At 38.6% G+C, this 18,242-nt stretch overlaps 1 protein-coding gene across 1 annotated transcript in view; it reads right to left on the reverse strand.

Annotated features, from left to right (window-relative positions):
• The window catches only part of LOC128736410 (uncharacterized), a 94,395-nt gene that overhangs the window by 69,160 nt on the left and 6,993 nt on the right, over positions 1 to 18,242 (reverse strand). The window contains exon 2 of the mRNA XM_053830893.1: positions 255 to 1,172. Coding sequence (XP_053686868.1) covers positions 255 to 1,172 — 918 coding nt within the window. The remainder of the gene's footprint in view (positions 1 to 254; positions 1,173 to 18,242) is intronic.

Below are 18,242 nucleotides of genomic sequence, written 5' to 3' on the forward strand. Positions count from 1 at the left end.
ATTATTTTTTAATTACGACAGTTGATTGGAATTTTCCCCTTCTTTTCATAAACAGTCCCAAGGAATGCTTTCGAAATTAAAATTGTTCGTTGTTCACCAGTTCGCTTCTCCGGCTCCAGTTACACATTCTTTGCGGGGATCACTCTATATCTCCCACCACATAACCCTTCAATATGGCACTAATCCGTTCTCCGTTTCAGTGGAATTTGACTCTTTTAGCAAAGTATACGCTACAACCCAGTGTGTGTACTTACTCGTGCAGAATCGCGGCTCATCGCTTCCGTCCCCGCAGTCGTTTACATTGTTGCAATATTTGTTCAGCGGCACACAACGTCCGTTGTTGCATGTGTGTTCCGATACGGCACACTGGTGGCGTTGCTTCTGAGCTGCAGCCACCGGTCCTGGGCTGCTGGATCCTGTAGACAGCCCTGCGTCGTTGCTTGGTGGCTGACCTGATTTCGCGGCCTGAACTGCCAGCACGGACATGGTCGTTGCCATACGGCACGTGAGCAATAGTAGCATCAGCATTGCAGTCCCCACCGTCGTCGTAGGAAGTGGAACAAAATCCCTCCAGCCCCTGCTGGTCCGGTGGTTGTCAAACGCATGACTCAAGCCGCAACAATGCTTCCAACTAGTGACGATGGAAGCTGTGGCAGTGTTTGCTACAAGTGGATTCCGCTGCCGCGAATGGCTGCGATGAGCTGGAAGCCCGTGGAGCTGTTGGTTACTACTGCTACTACTATCGCTATTACTACCACCTTCGTCATTTTTCAGGTTTTGTTGGCTTTCAGAGGTGTAGGAGAAGGAACATCGGAAGTGAGCTGGTACACTTTCCGTGCTGGTACTACCTTTGTGCATTGTGTTTGCGTTTATGTCACTGCCTCCGGTATTTTCGATGGGATCCACGGTGACGAGGGGACGACACTCTGGTGCTCTGGTGATAGTGGTGGGCGTTTGCTTTTTATGACGATGTCGATGGAAACTGCTCATTCGCCGAGAGCGCTTCCGAAATGTCACTGTGGTCCTGCCGCTGTAAATACTGTGATGCGTGATGGCAGCGGGAGGGCTCGATGCTGCCAATAGCAGACCGTCGAGACCGGATGGATCGGCTGACGCAACTGTTTCGGTTGATGCCGATGGTTCCGATGGGACTGACTGACGGGAGGGTGAATCTGAAAGAAGCGCAGAACGGGGGAAAAGTGGAAGCATATTAATATAGAGCCCAAAACACGTTGTTTGCATCGTGATGGTGTAAAGCTATGAGGCGAAATAGATGACTGGTGAAATTAATTCACAATCAATTGAGAATAATGGTACGACGGTTATTTGGTTAGACATACGAGCCGAGCCCGTTCGGGATGTTTTCACTTTTGCGTGTGAGCATGATGGAGGTGGATGGAGATTTCAGTCAAATGTAACACTCACACAATTACTGAGATTGCGTTCGGCGGTATTCCAGATTGAGTTATAAATTGTTATCGCTTCGCAGCACGGATGTGAATTTTAATGAAAATATAATTATGTACGCAGAAGCGAGTACAGGCGAGAGCTAAATGGAATGTTTTTGGAACGGAAAATGGGTATTTAGATTGATTTTAAGAGTATTTATTACGTTTGCGATAACATTTCTCTGCTGAAAGGTACCAACAATATAATTCGCAGGGGTAAAGTATATATTTAAATTACAACCAGAGAAATTTTCATCTCCGCTTAGAATCAGGCTTACTTTTGCTCATCTTAACCATACAGAGACAGAGCAATCTACTGCTCACAACGACCAAGTGCTTTCGTTTTCAGCCGTTTGCTTTCCCTCCGAATGATGCCTGAATGCTGTTTTCTCTTACAACTACTCATGTTGTGCAGAAGGAGCACAACTACTAGCAGAGCTAATCTTTTCTTCACAAACGGAACAAGAGACTATTTGCTCCGTATCCCAAAGAGAATATTGGACAGGCAATTACATAGACTGAAACGAATTACTCCGTGATCTTGAGAGCATGCATTCGGTAGCGCTCCGACAAAAAAAGAAACCAAACTGACTCTCATTCGGCGGTAAAGCAAAGCAGCAAAGCACTGCAACAGAAATTTTTTTCTCCACTTTTTGGAGAAGATCCGACATCCGACTAGAGTACTGAATACAGAGACTGGCCATGGTAACTCAGTAGCTCGCGAGTACTTTTTCGAGCAACATTGAACAGAGTCACGCACAACAATCATTGATGAGCAAATTAGTTTTAATGATGACAGGTGGTGGTGAGTGACTGAGCTCCAATGTCATTTCTTTAGTCGGATGAAGAGCACTGAATTGAGAGACAAAATTAATAGTACAATTTATTTGGCCATGTCACTCAATAACTCGCATTATTAAATTATTAAACCAACGTGATTAAACTCACTGATTACGTGAAACGTTTGTCGCTGGTTTAATGATGGCAAGTACTCGCGAGTTACTGAGTTACTGTGGCCAGTATCTGTATTCAGTACTCTACATCCGATACAGAAAGAGAAACAAAGAAAGAAAGAGCGAGAGAGAGAGAGAAGAGGGAGAGAGAGAGAAGGCGGGGAGAGAGGTAGATAGATAGATAGATAGAGAGAGAGAGAGAGAGAGAGAGAGAGAGAAATTTAAAATTGGTTTTAGAGTACGTATAATGTAATTGATTGTGAAATTGGTTTCGAACAGCTGACCTGCTCAACAAATTTACTGAAGTTTTCTTATGAGCGGCTTAGTAGCATACGAAAATAAAATAAATGAAGATTTTATTCTTACTTTATTCTCGGCGGATACGTAGTTCACCTAAGACTTGCAGGCTTCATAGTTCATAGAAAACAGACACGTATACGTATACGAAATACGTATCTGTAGCAAATAAAATTAATAGCACAATTTATTCGCGGAATTCGCGATTTCTCTACAGGGAGTTACGTGACTTTCAGTTGAACATTATTGGAAAATACAATAACATCTATCTGATTTCCACGTGAATGCACGCATACTAATGCAAATTACGTGAAATTCACTTAAATAGTACGGGAAAAGTTGGATGGAAAATAATCCCATAACTTTTCACGTAATTTCGACGTGAAAATTATTTTGAGTGTGGTATATTTAAATCTGCTGAATAGGGTCCTCCTGAAACTCAGTCTACTTCTACTAGAAAGTTAAGAACAGATTGGTTGCAAATTCGCAACTGGAATAATTGCCGTTGCGCCATTCCGATAATCACTGTAAAATTTACTGCGCGTATGCTGCACAATAGAGATGGTCGGGTAGCGGAAAATTTACCCGAAACCCGCACCCGTACCCGTACCCGCCGGGTACGGGTCGGGTTCGGGTATTGAAAAAAAAAATAATTTGCGGGTTCGGGTCGGGTACGGGTTTGGTTTTGAAACCGGGTACGGGTCGGGTCGGGTCTATTGACCTCGTTTAACACTAAAGATTGTCGGGTATCCGGACCCGTACCCGTGCCCGACGGGTTGCGGTCGGGTTCGGGTATCAAAAAAAATAAACCTGCGGGTTCGGGTCGGGCACGGGTTTTTATTTTTTTTCCTAATCGGGTACGGGTCGGGTTCGGGTATTCAAATTTTCATACCCGACCATCTCTACTGCACAACTACGGAAACTGCTGAATTTATTATTTATTCTTTAGGATATTTTTATGGTCCCTATAAAGCAAATCGATCAGGATGACCTGAGACCTCGGCTATATATTTTCAAGTTAACAACTGAATGTTTAGCTTGCTTACTGTGGTAAGTAACATGATCGGTTCAATTGCTGCTTTTAGCAAAGCATAATAAGACTACATGGGCTTGTAATCTTATTGTTAAAGCGGTAATAGAACCTGCTGAAGAGTGGGCTACTTAGCAGTATTACGATTTTATAGCTGCTGTCAGAATATTTTGAGGATTTCTAAGTTTTACTAGTAGTTTTATAAATCTAGAGTCAAAAACCACTTGAAAAGTATAATAAAATTGAAATTACTACTTGAAAGTGAACAAAAAACCACAGACTAACAGACGTAACACTTCGAACAAATTTTCTAGCAAAACGTCGTATAAAGCATTAATCTAAATTTGCAAAAAAATACCTAGCATCAACTGATGCAGTCTTCGCACTACGCCTACTACGCCCACTACGTTTGCTATAAATTTGGCTATGCCATAAATTTACTCGTATTTTATCTGATAGCAGCGCCAGTGCAGGCGACCGATGCGTGAGAAGCGACTATTGTTTGAGTCTTGGCTGGAGTAGAAATTCGAAATGATGTTTCTCCAGTATTACGTCAGTTAATCTGTGATAAAACTTTGCTTCAATTGGAAATCGTTTACTTCATTTATAATAGTCTCGCGGCATTTAGCTAGCCTTAATTGTTTTAATTTTCTATTTCAAATGTAGTGATACTTTTATCACAGACTAACAGACGCAACACTCAAGCATCATTTCATCGCCAATAAAAACGATATTTCAAACTTCCACTTCAGTCGACATTTTAACAACGCTTGTTGCGCGAGAGTACCGTTCGGATTTTTAGAGGATAAAACATTATATAAAACAATACAAAGCAAGTATGAGCTTTAATAATCAACACAAAATCCATATAAGTTAAAATTAATCAAAAATCAAAACTTTTCCCCTTATTAGTTTTCTTAATCTTTTTTATCACCATCTTCTTTCTCTTCTTCTTCTTCCTCTTCTCCTTCTGCAGAATCACTCGTTTCACGTTTCGTCTTCAATAGTAATATAGCGTTCTCAGAAAGATTTTTCTAATTACATTTTTCCGTTTCGAAGAAGCTATAAGCTTTATCCGGAGAAATAAGAAGACGAATAATTCTATCACGATTTGTATTTTCACACTCATTTTTGCATGTAAAATATTGTCTTGAATTTTTATCACTACTTTTAGCATAAATCAATAACCTTATTTTCGTGAGGGTCAATACCGGTGTAGTGGCTAGCATTCACGCCTCTCACACTGAGGACCGTGGTTCAATTCCCAACCCCGCAGAAGTCACGAATGACCCGAGTTGTTGAAAAAAAATCTTATTTTTTGTGCTTCTTCTGTCATTCGTCCTATCAGCAATATAGTTGTCTAGATTCATTTATGACCGCGAATTCAAATTCTTTGCATTGCAGTGGACGTATTATATGAGGACAATACCCTGGTTTTTGGTATACAAAAAATAAGTTTCGAATTTTTCTGAAATAATGTGTTCAAGAACTTGCTATAAGAAAATTTCTCAACCTTTTAATTAATTTCATATCTATACCCGTGATTCCAGAACGAATACCCGGATTGGCATAAGATCTTCGAGCTGTATTTCCGTCATTACTATCGCTGTATCCTACAGATTTCCTCCAACCTCTAAAATCTAGTCAATATGCAATATGGACCATACATTCGAAGCAGCTTATCCAACCATGTAAAGGAGATATCCCATAATTAAGATATCCTACGTTTACTTTGAGTGTTTGCATTTTGTCTATATTGTTGAATTCTGATATAGTAGCCTTACAAGCGTAACATCTGTGCTCTGCGCTACTCTGCGCTAAATGAGACTATATCCATTTGAAAGCTCATATTTTACGCTAACTTTTGCCGGTAGTGTCAATAGTAGCGAACCTTGGCTTCAAAACTTTTAAGCGTGTTTTACGCGAAAATATGGCACTTTTTTAATGAAAATTAAAATTGTGGCATACTATGATAAAATTACTGCATACTCAATTAATGGGTTTTATTCAGCACTATTTTTTGAAGAACTTTTCCTTAGACACTGTTGAATTCCGAGCTACCATCAGACCTCTAGCATGTTTTGAAATATTGGGTTATTTTTCAAAAAAACGCTAAAACATGCTGAGATAGCATACTTTCAAGATTCATAGAAAATTCAAATTTTGTCATATTGATCTAAAATTTTGGATTTGAACATTTCAATAGTATAGAATCACAGGAAAAATACAACGGAGAGTCGAAATGAACTTTCATTTTTTGGCTGCTGGCCAGCGATTCCCCACTGTGCGCTGGTGCTGCTCTCAGATAATAAACGAGTAATTTTATAGCATAGATAGCTAAATACATAGCGAGACGAAGACTGCACCTGGTGGAGCAATTGGTTTTTTACGAGACTTAGGATTATCATTGAAACGATGTTTCGTTAGAATTTGTTCAGATTGTTACATTGGTTAGTGTTATGTGTTATGGATTATTTAGTGTAGTAGACGATGAAGGAAATAATAGACAGCGAAAGCGAGGTGCAGTCTTCGCAATAAATTTAGCCGTACTGTAAATTTACTCGTGATACCAGTGCTAGCGTAAGTGAACGGCATTTTCGCACAGCTACTGTTGTTTGCATCTCGGCTCAAGTGAACATTTGTAATTATCGTTTTTGTTGGTGAAAGAATGAAGCTTCAGTGTTACGTCTGTAAGTTTGTGGGGACAGTGACCGTTTTTCGTGGATTAGATGATGGCAATTCAATTTCGGAAAAACACAGGCAGTTATACTTACAAAATTACAATCTATCTATCTATACATAAAAAAGTGAGCGTGAGTTTGTATGTTCCGTCATAACTCCAGAACGTCGAGACAGTTCTTAAACAAACTTGTCACACAAATTCCTCGACATAAGGGAACTAGCACTGGGGCATTGACGTAAGGTGGGTCCTTAACAGGGGGAATATCACAATGGATCAATATAATGGTCGCAGTGATCTAACCTTCTGACAAACAGGGAGGATACCATAAATCCGAAACGCCTGGACGGTTCTTCATAAAGCTTGGAAACCATATTCCTTGACATAAGAGAATCAGCACTGGGGGGTTGACAAAGAGGGGAAGGGGTTCCTATCCAGGGGTTAGATCCAAATAAGTAAAACGGGTTACAGGTTTACATTTAGATTAGACCGATTGTAGCTGTCCAAGCGACTGTGTGAAAAGATAGGGGTTCCACCGGGTTTCGTTTCTGTTGTAGGGATTTTCCTAGAGCACATTGACGTATAATTAGCTACGTGACAGAAGGAGGAACTAACTGGGAAGAAACCGACAGAAAGGAGGGAACGAAAAACGTGAATGTAAATGTATCCCAGCTAGCATTTTTATATGTATATAAAAGATAAAAATCAGCATTATGTACAGATATACATGCTAATAAAACTTGGTTGGCTTATTCGTACTATTTTGGAGGGAATATGCGTGATTAGGAATAATTATAAGTGTTACGACTATACAAGTATTTATATACGATAATATCCGATCAAGCGCGATTCGCTTCGTAATGCTATATGATTTTTTGCTGAAAATCGTAAGTATGTCAGTTATTATCATTATACACATTAGAAAATTAACTTGGGCTCATTTTATCAAGGTTTATTGACGATTTTGTTAAGAGATATTTACGAAAATTTTCGTTCATTGATATACAAGTTGGTGCTAGTTAACAAGAGGGAATTTCAAAAACGTAAAAAATGCTTTGTGTCGGGTAATAGGGAGAAGAAGATAGATTTACAAGTGGTTTGGGGAGTAGACACATTCAAATGAAGAAAAAGGGTTTTGTTTCTTGCATTATGCGATCTTTGGTTACAAGTAAAAACCCGATTTAATCCACCTAGTGGTGAAAGGAACCTTTGTTATACGTTCTTACTTGCTATTTGAGATAGAAATCGACACGTCTTCGGAATATAATTCATCTATTGGTTAACGTTACGTAGTGCGTTGGTTTACATAACATTTTTGGAAATTGAATAAGTTTACAAAATTTGCACAACATAGGAGCACTTATAAATTTTGATAGATCCTCTTTTCATGAAATTTCTGAGTAACTATAAGTAAGTTGTTACTAATTTGAGTAAGTACAAGTAAAAGTAAGTTGTAAGAGTAAATATTATTCTTTAATAAAGGTCTAATAAATGTTTAATAAAGGTAAAGGTAGTTTAAAGGTTTTTGAACAATGCATAATTCTCTGTAATGTCATTCTATTTAATTCACATCAATAAAGTTTTCTTGAATAAATTTCATCAATTTTTATTAACCTTCGGTTTACTCACGCTGTTGTATTTTGTACAACACGTGTAGGTTTTTGAATGCCATATTGTTATAAAGTTACAAATCATTGTTTAACTAACATACAAAATATCATAATTATTCAATGCATTCATACTTTAAATTGTTGGGAAAATAGATCAGCATAAACCGACGTCACAGAAACGAAGAAATCAGCATGTGAGGTGTACCGCAGTTTGCCCCAACTGGAATGTTCTCTCGTTTCTACATATGGAAAAATGGTGTCTGTATACAGCAAAACTACCAGCAAATGTAAAATATTTAAAATGTATCCGTAGTCGAGTAATTCGGGGTCAAAATTAAGGTATTTTTTATAATCAAAGTTCTACAGTTCCTTAACAAGCAAACATATAGGTATACTATATTCAGCAAAGTTGTGTATTTTTACTATTTGTACAACTACGTGAAAAATATACGTGAAAAAGTCATACAACAATTACAAAAAGAGCTAGAATAGAAAAACTACTATTATATATTCATGTACAAAAAATAAGATTTTTCTATTTTCGCTGAAGAGATATTTGGCTACTGTCTTCAGCAAAATTTTTTGTAACAATATGCTCTAAAACTTGGCAGAACACATCAATCTGTTATATTGAAACTGAATAAAAATATTTTTTTTGTTTCACTTTTATGGGGATTAATCAAAATCTAAATTCTACCAGACGATAGAGCTTTCAATTTCAAGAAACTTTTCCATAGGTTCAATAAGCCTAAAATCAAGTTTTCCCAGTCATAATTCTAGTGCTCACGTTTTTTTGGTTTTGGGATTATTGTGCGCGCGAGTAACCGTGTTACAAAAATTGGCGTGAGTGTTGATATCTTTTGAACGGCTAAACCAATTGTTCTAAAATTTTGTAGGTATATTTGCAACATGAAAACCTCTAATTTGATGCCTAAATTATTTAAACTAGATAAATTATCTTAGATGAAATCGTTATAAATTATTGTAAATTTTAATGTGTTTTATACGATTGCTCATAACTTTTAAATTAAACGACCAATCAAAAAACAAATCAATAGTGATCTATCCGGATATATTACCTTTCAAATGAGACTAATAGCGCCTAAATCGGTTTAGTCATCTCTAAGAAACAGGCGATAATTATTACCTTGTCAAAACAGGTTTTAAAAGCATAACTTTTAAACTACTTCTTTGTTTTCAATAAAACTTTCTTAAAAAAAAATAGTGTTAACAAGAGCTTTCATTTGATACTAAGATCGTTGAAATCAGTCAAGTGGTTCCGGAGAAAATCGTGTCAGGCAGTTTTCACATTTTTGCTTATAACTTAAAAACGAAACGTCGGACCACGAATCAACTCAATAGTGATATACTAGGCAATAGTACCTTTCAAACAAAAGTTAAACCAAACGAATCGGTTCAGCCATCTCCGAGAAACAGGCGATAGAAAATTAAGCGCACACACACACATACATACATAAACACACACACACAGACATTGCTCAGTTCATCGAGCTCTATCGATTGGTATATGTGATTCGGCCCTCCGGGCCTCGCATCAACTTCGTGTTTTTCGACCAATTTTTAAACCTTTGTTATATACTATAACAAAGGTAAAACGTACAAGTGGCTGAGAGACAAGTAAGATCGGGCAATCAGCTAGTATGTCAAAGTTTTAAATGGTTGTCTTAGTTCTGATTCTCACTGTCTAGACTCTATTAGATAGAATTGTTTCTAAATTCGCTGTCTGAAACCGCTCTGGATTCTCCTTGATTAAATACTCTTTAAGTTGTTTCTCTAAGTCTGTCACTGTCTGAATTCTCGCTGTATGGATTTTCTCCAACTGGAATCTCTGTGGCTGGATTCTATCTGACTGAATTCGCTCTGGCTGGATTTTCTCAGTCCAGATTCTCTCTGTCAGTATTCTTTCGGTTTGAATGTTCTTAGTCTCAGAGCGTTTTTTTTTTGGCAGGATTAACTCTGTCTAGATTTTTCCTGTTTGGATTCTCCTTCACTGTTTTCTCTGGCCGCCCAGTTAGCTTCGAGGTACGATGCCGGTCTAACAAGCCAGGCGTCGTATGTTCGAATCTAGGCTAGGCTGTGCTTGCCAGATAGAGTTAGTAGGATCGTTGCACTGGCTCCGTAATTTTCCTGTACTTTGACAGCCGGCTGCGAAGTCTGTCGATAAAGAAGGGTAATGTCCAAAGACGGTTAAGCCCAAGGCTTTGCTTTGATCCCTCTGGCTGGAATCTTTCTGTTTTTAGATTCTCTCTGACTGGATTCTCCCTGGCTCGATGCTTTTCGTCTACATCCCCTCAGTCTGCATTGTCTCTGACTGCATTCTCTCTGTCTTGATTATCTCTATCTGCATTTTTTCTGCCTAAATTCTCATTGTCTGGATTCTCTTGGTCTATATCCTTTGTGCGTTGCATTGTCAAAATTTTCCTTGTTTCGGTTCTTTTTGTCAGGATCCGCCCTTTCTGTATTCTCTCTATCTGGATTTTCTTTCGCTGTCTCTCCGTTTGAAACCTCTCTGTCAATTCCCACGGTCCGGATTCTTTCTGTCTGGATTTTTTCTGTGTAAATTCTCTTTGCTTGCATTCTTGCAGTTGCTGTATTCTCTCTCTCGCTCTCTCTCTCGCTCTCTCTCCTCTCTCTCTTATTCTTCCCGGAGTTTTTATTTAATTTTCAGAAAATTTTTAGTGTGCACAATAATAATGAAACATGAATTAACAAAACGGAAAGAACAGATTTGAGTAAAGTTGATTGAGGCAAATTTTAATAAATATTTTGCAAAAGTAAGGCAATGCTACAAATTAAAAAAAAACATTAAAAATGATTTGAAAATTTCCATTTAATGGAGTCCTATAACACCAATGAACGGTATCAACATTTGAAATAAATTATATAAAAGGATTTATGTCTTACAATGAATGGAATTCTTTACCTAATTGGCAGACAGTCCAATCAAAACTCTAATAATTTTTCCTTATTTGACTTATGCATCTTAAGTGGCTGCTGTTATATTTTATGGTTCCATCGGTAAGCAAGCTCAGCAGACAGTGACAGGAATATCAAGAAATGTAAGCTAGGGTGAAAAAAATTTGTTGCTTTTTCGTACCAAACTCGCGCCAGCCCTGAATAAAACATACCAGAACCGCAGGTTCCATAAAAATGCCTAGCTGGCAGCTAGCATGTACCAGAATCTGACCCTATCAAGAGAAAAATAAACTGTGATGATGGTATCTGGCAGCAAATAGTATAAATTTTGCTTCAACCATTCCAAATCTAATGGCCAGTGGGAGGCACAGTTCCATTTTCCCTTAGGTTTTTTTTTCTCTCGTTATTTTTCTTCCTTCACCAACCAGGCGGCCGGCCTCGTCGTGCTCACGCAGCAGCTTGGTTGATGGGGTAATAAATTGAAAAAACTTTTTTTTTTACTGAAAGTGGAGTAGGTAAAAAGTTAGCTCTCATGAATCTATGCGGAGTTCTTTCACAGCCCCGAAAGTAGCCAGCCACCATCAAAAAGCGTGCGCTTTGATTGCACACATGTCGGTTTTACTCGGCCTCAGTCAGCACCCACCACCCGGTCTGTCGCGTCGCTAACGGGATCGCGCGTTCCTGTTTATTGGTGCATGAAAACTACACTTGAAAATCACGAAAGTGGAAAATGAAAGCTAACAGGAATAGCGTGTGTAATCAGTTGAAGAAATTGCCCAGTAATATTGCGATTTTCGACGCGTGTAGAAAAAGCTTTTAAATGTGGCAATGTGATGTTTATTGTGGACGAAGTGCCTATAAACTCGAAAGGAGGTGTGGTAAAGCTGGCTTTTTACTTAATTTAAATTAGACTCGAACCGTGTTTCTTATACTTTAATACTCTACGGGTACCCCAATTTTTCAATTCAGGTAGAAAATTACAATTCGTTATTTTTGACTCTCTCATAATTTTTTAACAACATTTTTTATGAACGTCTGTAATCTTTTCCTCAACAAAAAGTTAATAAAAATTTTAAACAAAACTTTGTTTGATTTTACTTGTCCGTCAAAAAATTAACAATGTTCCAGCAATTTACATTCTTCGTTGAACAAAAACTGAATTAGTAGATGTGATTATTGTTCATTTTATCTGAAAACCAGTAACACTCGTTAATCTTATTATGTTGCTCTCCGTTAGATTATTCCCCTTTTTGCCGATCCCTAGCAGTCCTGCCATTCAAATCTATCCGGAAATACCACCTATCGCATGACCAAATTCTATGGAACAGGATTGCTTCCAACCCGCTGCCCATTCGCAATACACACTGAAAACGCTGCCCCACTGCACCTGATCGATAGAGGGCCATTTTGGAAATGAAGTTTTAGCTCCCGAACGATCAGACCACAAATAACTTAAATTTTAATTTGCAACTGGATTCACTCTTGTGCCGGATATTGGCGCACAGGCATAGGCAGTGTGTGCGAATACGCCTGCCAAATAAATTTTGTACGCCACCGTGGCTGTAAATAACAACCCAAACGAATGGAATAGGCAGTTATTGAAATGGTGCAAAATTGGTTTTACTGCGACCTACAAACAGGACTGGTGAAGACACCCCAAACAACTCCGTAAATATTTTATTCTATAGCTTGAATAAACCAATACATCCGCTGTACGACTGAAGTGTAAACTATTTTTGTTAACCTTGAAAAATTAAGGTAGCGTAAAATGGAAGCACATACGCTATAAATATGTTATTGGAAGGTTTATGATTAAATAAGTATAGGTGAGAATACCGAGCTCATACTCATCAAAGAATTTTATGATCCCAAAAATGTTTGGCAACAATAAAAAATAATTTATTCTTTTATATTTAATAGGTTTTTGTTTTCTTACTGCATTAAAAAGGATAAAATTTTATTGTTATGTGCAAGAGAAAAATCATCAGCTCCAGTTGGTAATTTACAGAAATCAAAGTTAGCAAACTCTTGGATAATTTATTTCTAGATTTACCCTTTATTGATATGACTCATTCCTTTTGAAGATAGCTTTAGTCTCATCTTGGAAAGTCTACGTAAACGAAGAAGAGCTTACCCCTTCCTAGTCTTTCTAATAGTAGCAAAGCTGGTTTTCTAAATTGTCAGCAGACATAGTACACTTAGTGCCGTTACGTGCAGTTGGCCAGACTGACCATTGCCAAGGAAGCTGGATCTGGGGGACTTCAAAAATGGCCTGAACATCAGAAAGGCACTCTCGGGTGTAGCTATTTAAATCCAACAGGTAGAGATTAGCTACTACGGATCAAATCTTCACTCTCTGACGAATCCTCCAGAAATGTCGAGCCGACGCATAATATTTTCGTGGATTTCAGAGCAGCATACGATACAGTGGAGCGCGAACAGCTATGGCAGATAATGCACGAGCACGGTTTTCCGGACAAACTGACGCGGCTGATCAAAGCTGATGTGCTACGTACATGTTTTAGGGGCATTCTCGAGGCCCTTCGAATCACGCAGTAGGTTGTGATAAGGAGATAGAGTGTCCTGTGCGGTGTTCAATATCGTTATTGAAGGGCACATTCGGCGAGCAGGCATGAAAATGAAAGGAACGAGCATCAGCAAAAGTAACCAGCTCCAACTTCGGCCTTTTGTGATTCGGCCATTCGTGATTCAGCCATCCGTGAATCGGTCATTTGTGATTCGGCCATTACATATATTACCCAAGTAGCACACGTGGTCACAATTGAGTTATTCTACTTAAAACGGGGTCACTATTGACACAAGATTTTCAAATATTGTAACTTTGGCACTTAATTGGTTGAAAATGGTAAAAAAATTAGAATTACATTTTTAATACCTCGAAATAGTGGTACAATTGCTAGCAGTCCACAATCTTTGCCGAAACGATATTGGAGTTCTCAAATAGACCAATTCTTAAGTTCAGCAGGACATTGACAGTTAGACTAGAGTTAGATCAAACTCGCAAACAACGTTGTCCACCAGTTTCTAAGTTCCATTTTGAGGGCAATAGTCTAAAAACGGATTAGGTTTACGAACATAGTCATTAAAACCCATCTAATGTAATAAAAATCAGTGAAAATAGAGTCAACAGTCTGACTAAAAGTAATCTATATTTTCATATCGGGTACGTAAAAAGGTTAAAAAACAGTTTTTACGAACTGAGGCGCTGTACAATTTTTACCGGGAGATATAATATAATTTACAACGCTTTTCAAACAAATAAACAAGCAAACACCTAAATGTAAGCTGATTGCATCGCTTAAACCGGGTGTCCTGACGACCCTCTACGGATCGAAATTAATAGCACATCCTCTGCTGTTTTCTCCGCAGCTTTCCCTTCATCAGAAGCTCGAGCATTTCCTACCTCTCTGTTGGCCGTTTAAGCCTGGCTGCGGGGCGATATGCAAAAGTTTAAAAATTTAATTAAAACTCAATTTAAATTCCACTCATACCTTGGATCTCGCTTTTTTCCCGCCAGCCAATAGCTACTCTCAGTGTGTCAATTGCCGCATCTCTCGTGTCCTGAACACGGAGCCATGTTGCACACTGGATAGAGTAGCAGCAAGTGCGCTCGGTTCAATAAGCGACTGACTGCTCAATGTGTACGAGATCCACCGATAACTGGATGACTGTGTTTGCATAAAAGTGGCGCTGCCAAACAAGCTCCGTTCCCCCGGTGGATTTAAACTCTTTTTATCTCGCCATTTTGCTAGAGGAGCAGAGCACCATCAGCAGAGTTTTCTTTTATCTTTGTTATGTACCTACTAGAGCAAAGGTTTGAGCATCGATTGAAAAACACGAAATTAATACCACTCAACCCAGTTCGGCGAAGTGAGCAATCCTAGGTGAATGAGATGGTGATAAAAAGAACGCTTGACTCTCGGAGATGACTGAGCCGATTTACACGCTATTTGTCTTCTGTGGAAGATAATGGGCTTGTTAATCACTATTGATTGTGTTCATTGAAATATGAATAGGAAACAGACGTTTGAAAAGCGTGATTTAGTTAAAGTGTTAAATGAGAAAGGTTTTCATGGATTTTTCAAGGTAAAGTAAATTATGCTTATAAATATGATTTATCTGAATGCCAGCTTACCAGCCAAAAGAAATATTTTAAATATTGAGGCTTTCAAAGAGCAAAGTGATTTTTACAACAGAGCTCTCTTCCACCGTTAGGTGAATCGAATTAGGTTGTTGTGTTCTCCCACACAAATCGAGCGGATGTGGGTATACAAACCGAGTTGAAGCAGCGCGCGGTGTCGGTTTTCGCAACAACTGTCGAGGGAATGTGCTGAGAATTGGTGCCGTTCACCTTCCGTTTCTGATGGGACTGACATAGGCGAAATGAGGTGCTCCCGTGATCGATTGAATGCGTAACTGGAAACTGACAACCGATGATTGTGGAAGCAAACGAAGAAGGAATTTTGGAAATTAGCAAAATTTGGTTCAAAAACTAGCTTCAATGCCAAATCTTTTAAAGTACAGGCTTTAAATTTAGTTTATAATTTTTGCGTTACAAACATAATTCAATCAACATTGCTCAAAATAAAATTTCGCTACAATTATCATATTCAGAATGTCACGGGTACCACCCGGGAGAGTTATGAATGCTTGACATATTTTGCGATCCGGTTCGACACCAATAAAGCAATTGAATTGATTTGTCCCCTCAACCTGAACGATTTATTGCTGTCAACAGCACGACGAACAGCAGGTCCTGTAGCAGCTTAAACAAAATTTCGAAGAAAAAAAAAACGAACGATAGCGTAAAGCATCCAATCATGATGTAATATGAATGTATATGTGTTTATCTTCGGGCAATAGCGTTTGTATGGGAGAAAATAACTCGAAATGATATTGCATTAAATGTTCGTTTCTTCGGAAAAACTCTCCATGAAAAAATTTCAACTCAATTAAAAATAGAATCAAAGATCGACTTAAATAAAAATTACAAAATCAAATTCCTTGTCCCCCTCCACTTGAAGAATGAAATTTTAAGGGATGGTACTGCCTCCCTGTTGCCCTCGAGGTATGATGCTGGCCTAATAAGTCAATCGTCGTATATTCGAATCTCGACTGGGAGAGGCTGTTGGAGTCAATAGGATCGTAGCAAGTGGCCCTGCAACTGTCGAAGTCGTATAAAACTGTCGCATAAAAACCGGAGGTCAAGTTTGTAGGAATGTAGCACATGTAACACCTAGGTTTTGCTTTTTTACGGGTTTGGCAGCAGGGTGTCAATTCAATCCGCTTACTCGAACCACATTTTTTATTTACCTTTATCAACGGATGATAAAAATCCTGCCTAGTGCTCAGGAGATGGTTTCACTAAAATACAGAACTAATTGTATGTACTTAACAATCGAAATAAACAAATCTGTGAAGTGTATGTTTAGGGAAAAATTTGAGCTAGTTAAAGAATTAAAAGTTTTTTAACCCTAATGTGGGCAACGTGGTACCCGTGTACCCATTTTGATATTCAAATATTAATAAAATCATGTAGGAAATGTGTATCACTACGAAACTTTCTGACATCTTCTAAGGGGTCAAGATGAACAACTTAGCGCAAACTTTGAGAGATTTGGTTCTGATGTCCTCAATTTTACCAATTCGTCAAATAATTTCTTTTACGTCTACCAAAAATATGCAAAAAGACTTTGGATTCATCAAACTGGCGAAATATGGCTCCTGACGAAATATGGATCCTCTATCTCTATCATATTTAAAGTTTTTCTAACAAAATCATTTTCATGACCGTGCTGAAAAATAAGGTAAATAGCAAAACCATGGGTATAAACGACCTTTAGAACTTGACCCTTCTTTATCGACAGACTTCGCAGCCGGGGTTTAGAGTATAGGACAATTACAGGGCTGCGACACGACGATTGGCTTGTTAGGCCAGCATCGTACCCCGGAGCTAACTGGACGGGCATGGAAAATAAGGTTTAATAAAAAATAAATAAAAACTAAATAAACTGAAGACTTCGTACGCAGCTGGACTGGATGGTATTCCTTCTACAGTTTTGAAACGATACCGTATTGCACTTAGTTAACATATCGCCAAGCTTTTAAACGATACAACAGCACAACAGTTTCCGATGAAAATTTAATAAGTTATAAAAGAAATGAAAAAAATCAGAGGGGTTGTGCACAAGACACGACCGCATAGGTGACGTAGGACTATGTAAGTCTCTTTGTAGCGATAGTAGGATGTATCCATGCATGCAATAATACGATTCTTCATGTATACAAGCTACATACGTAAAGTTTATCAAAGTAGTAACATTGTATACATTGAATCCTCAACCGATTTTGGAGTTACATCCATGAATTGATTGAATCTATTTTATTAAAACGAAACCAAGTCAATAACTAAACCAAACAGTAAACAAATTTTTATGATCTGTTTCTGCGTTGAACAGCGCTTTTCCTCTGGTAATCGGTAGACGGTAAGCGCGAGTTTTCAAAATTTTGCACAACTTTTCTGCGGCTTACAAAAGAACACTGATAATAAAGCATTTACAAGCTGCAGACGTTTTAGAAGTCGCAGAAAATGTCGCCCGTGAACAGAAAACTTATTTCCGTCATTTGTTGGTCGTCCGCAATGGCGAAAAATTAATTTTTCCCTCGTTGCCTGTGTTATTATGGTATTAACTGGGCAAGAAAATATAATAAACTCTTCAATCGTTGTGTGGCCCTTAAAAGGAACGATGGTTTGATTATCAAAACTCCAGCTTGCAATAAACTTGCACTAACGCAATTCTCTGTTCGGTAAATTGGAGTACCGATAACCGCAAACCAGGTACGGCTTGCTGCAACGGACCAACCGGAGAGCCTCAGCAGCTGTACGATCAACCAAGCTGTTCGTGTATGGTCCTGAGTCACGATGAAATACCACTCCAAGTGGCCAGCTGCAAGTGACGTGGGATGATTCTAGTCACTTTGTTGCGCAAGCAGCATATTTCCTGCCAATTCCAGACCTTCAGCAGCCAGATATTTCATCACGGCAGCGAAACGAGTGCTCCAGCTCCAACACACGCTCAGCACACTTTCCTTTCCTCAGCAGCCGATGAATACGACCGACCGGGAACTGCAGACTGCCAATTGGCAGTCAACGAGAAAGGGTAGGATTCCATTTAATTCTCTTGTAACTTTGTTATAGTAGAATTAAATGGAACTTTCGATCAACTTTCTGGGTGATGCCTGAATTGTACCAAGACTTGTTAGATA

Source organism: Sabethes cyaneus, chromosome 2 (genome assembly GCF_943734655.1).
Source record: "Sabethes cyaneus chromosome 2, idSabCyanKW18_F2, whole genome shotgun sequence".
Classification (NCBI taxonomy): domain Eukaryota; kingdom Metazoa; phylum Arthropoda; class Insecta; order Diptera; family Culicidae; genus Sabethes; species Sabethes cyaneus.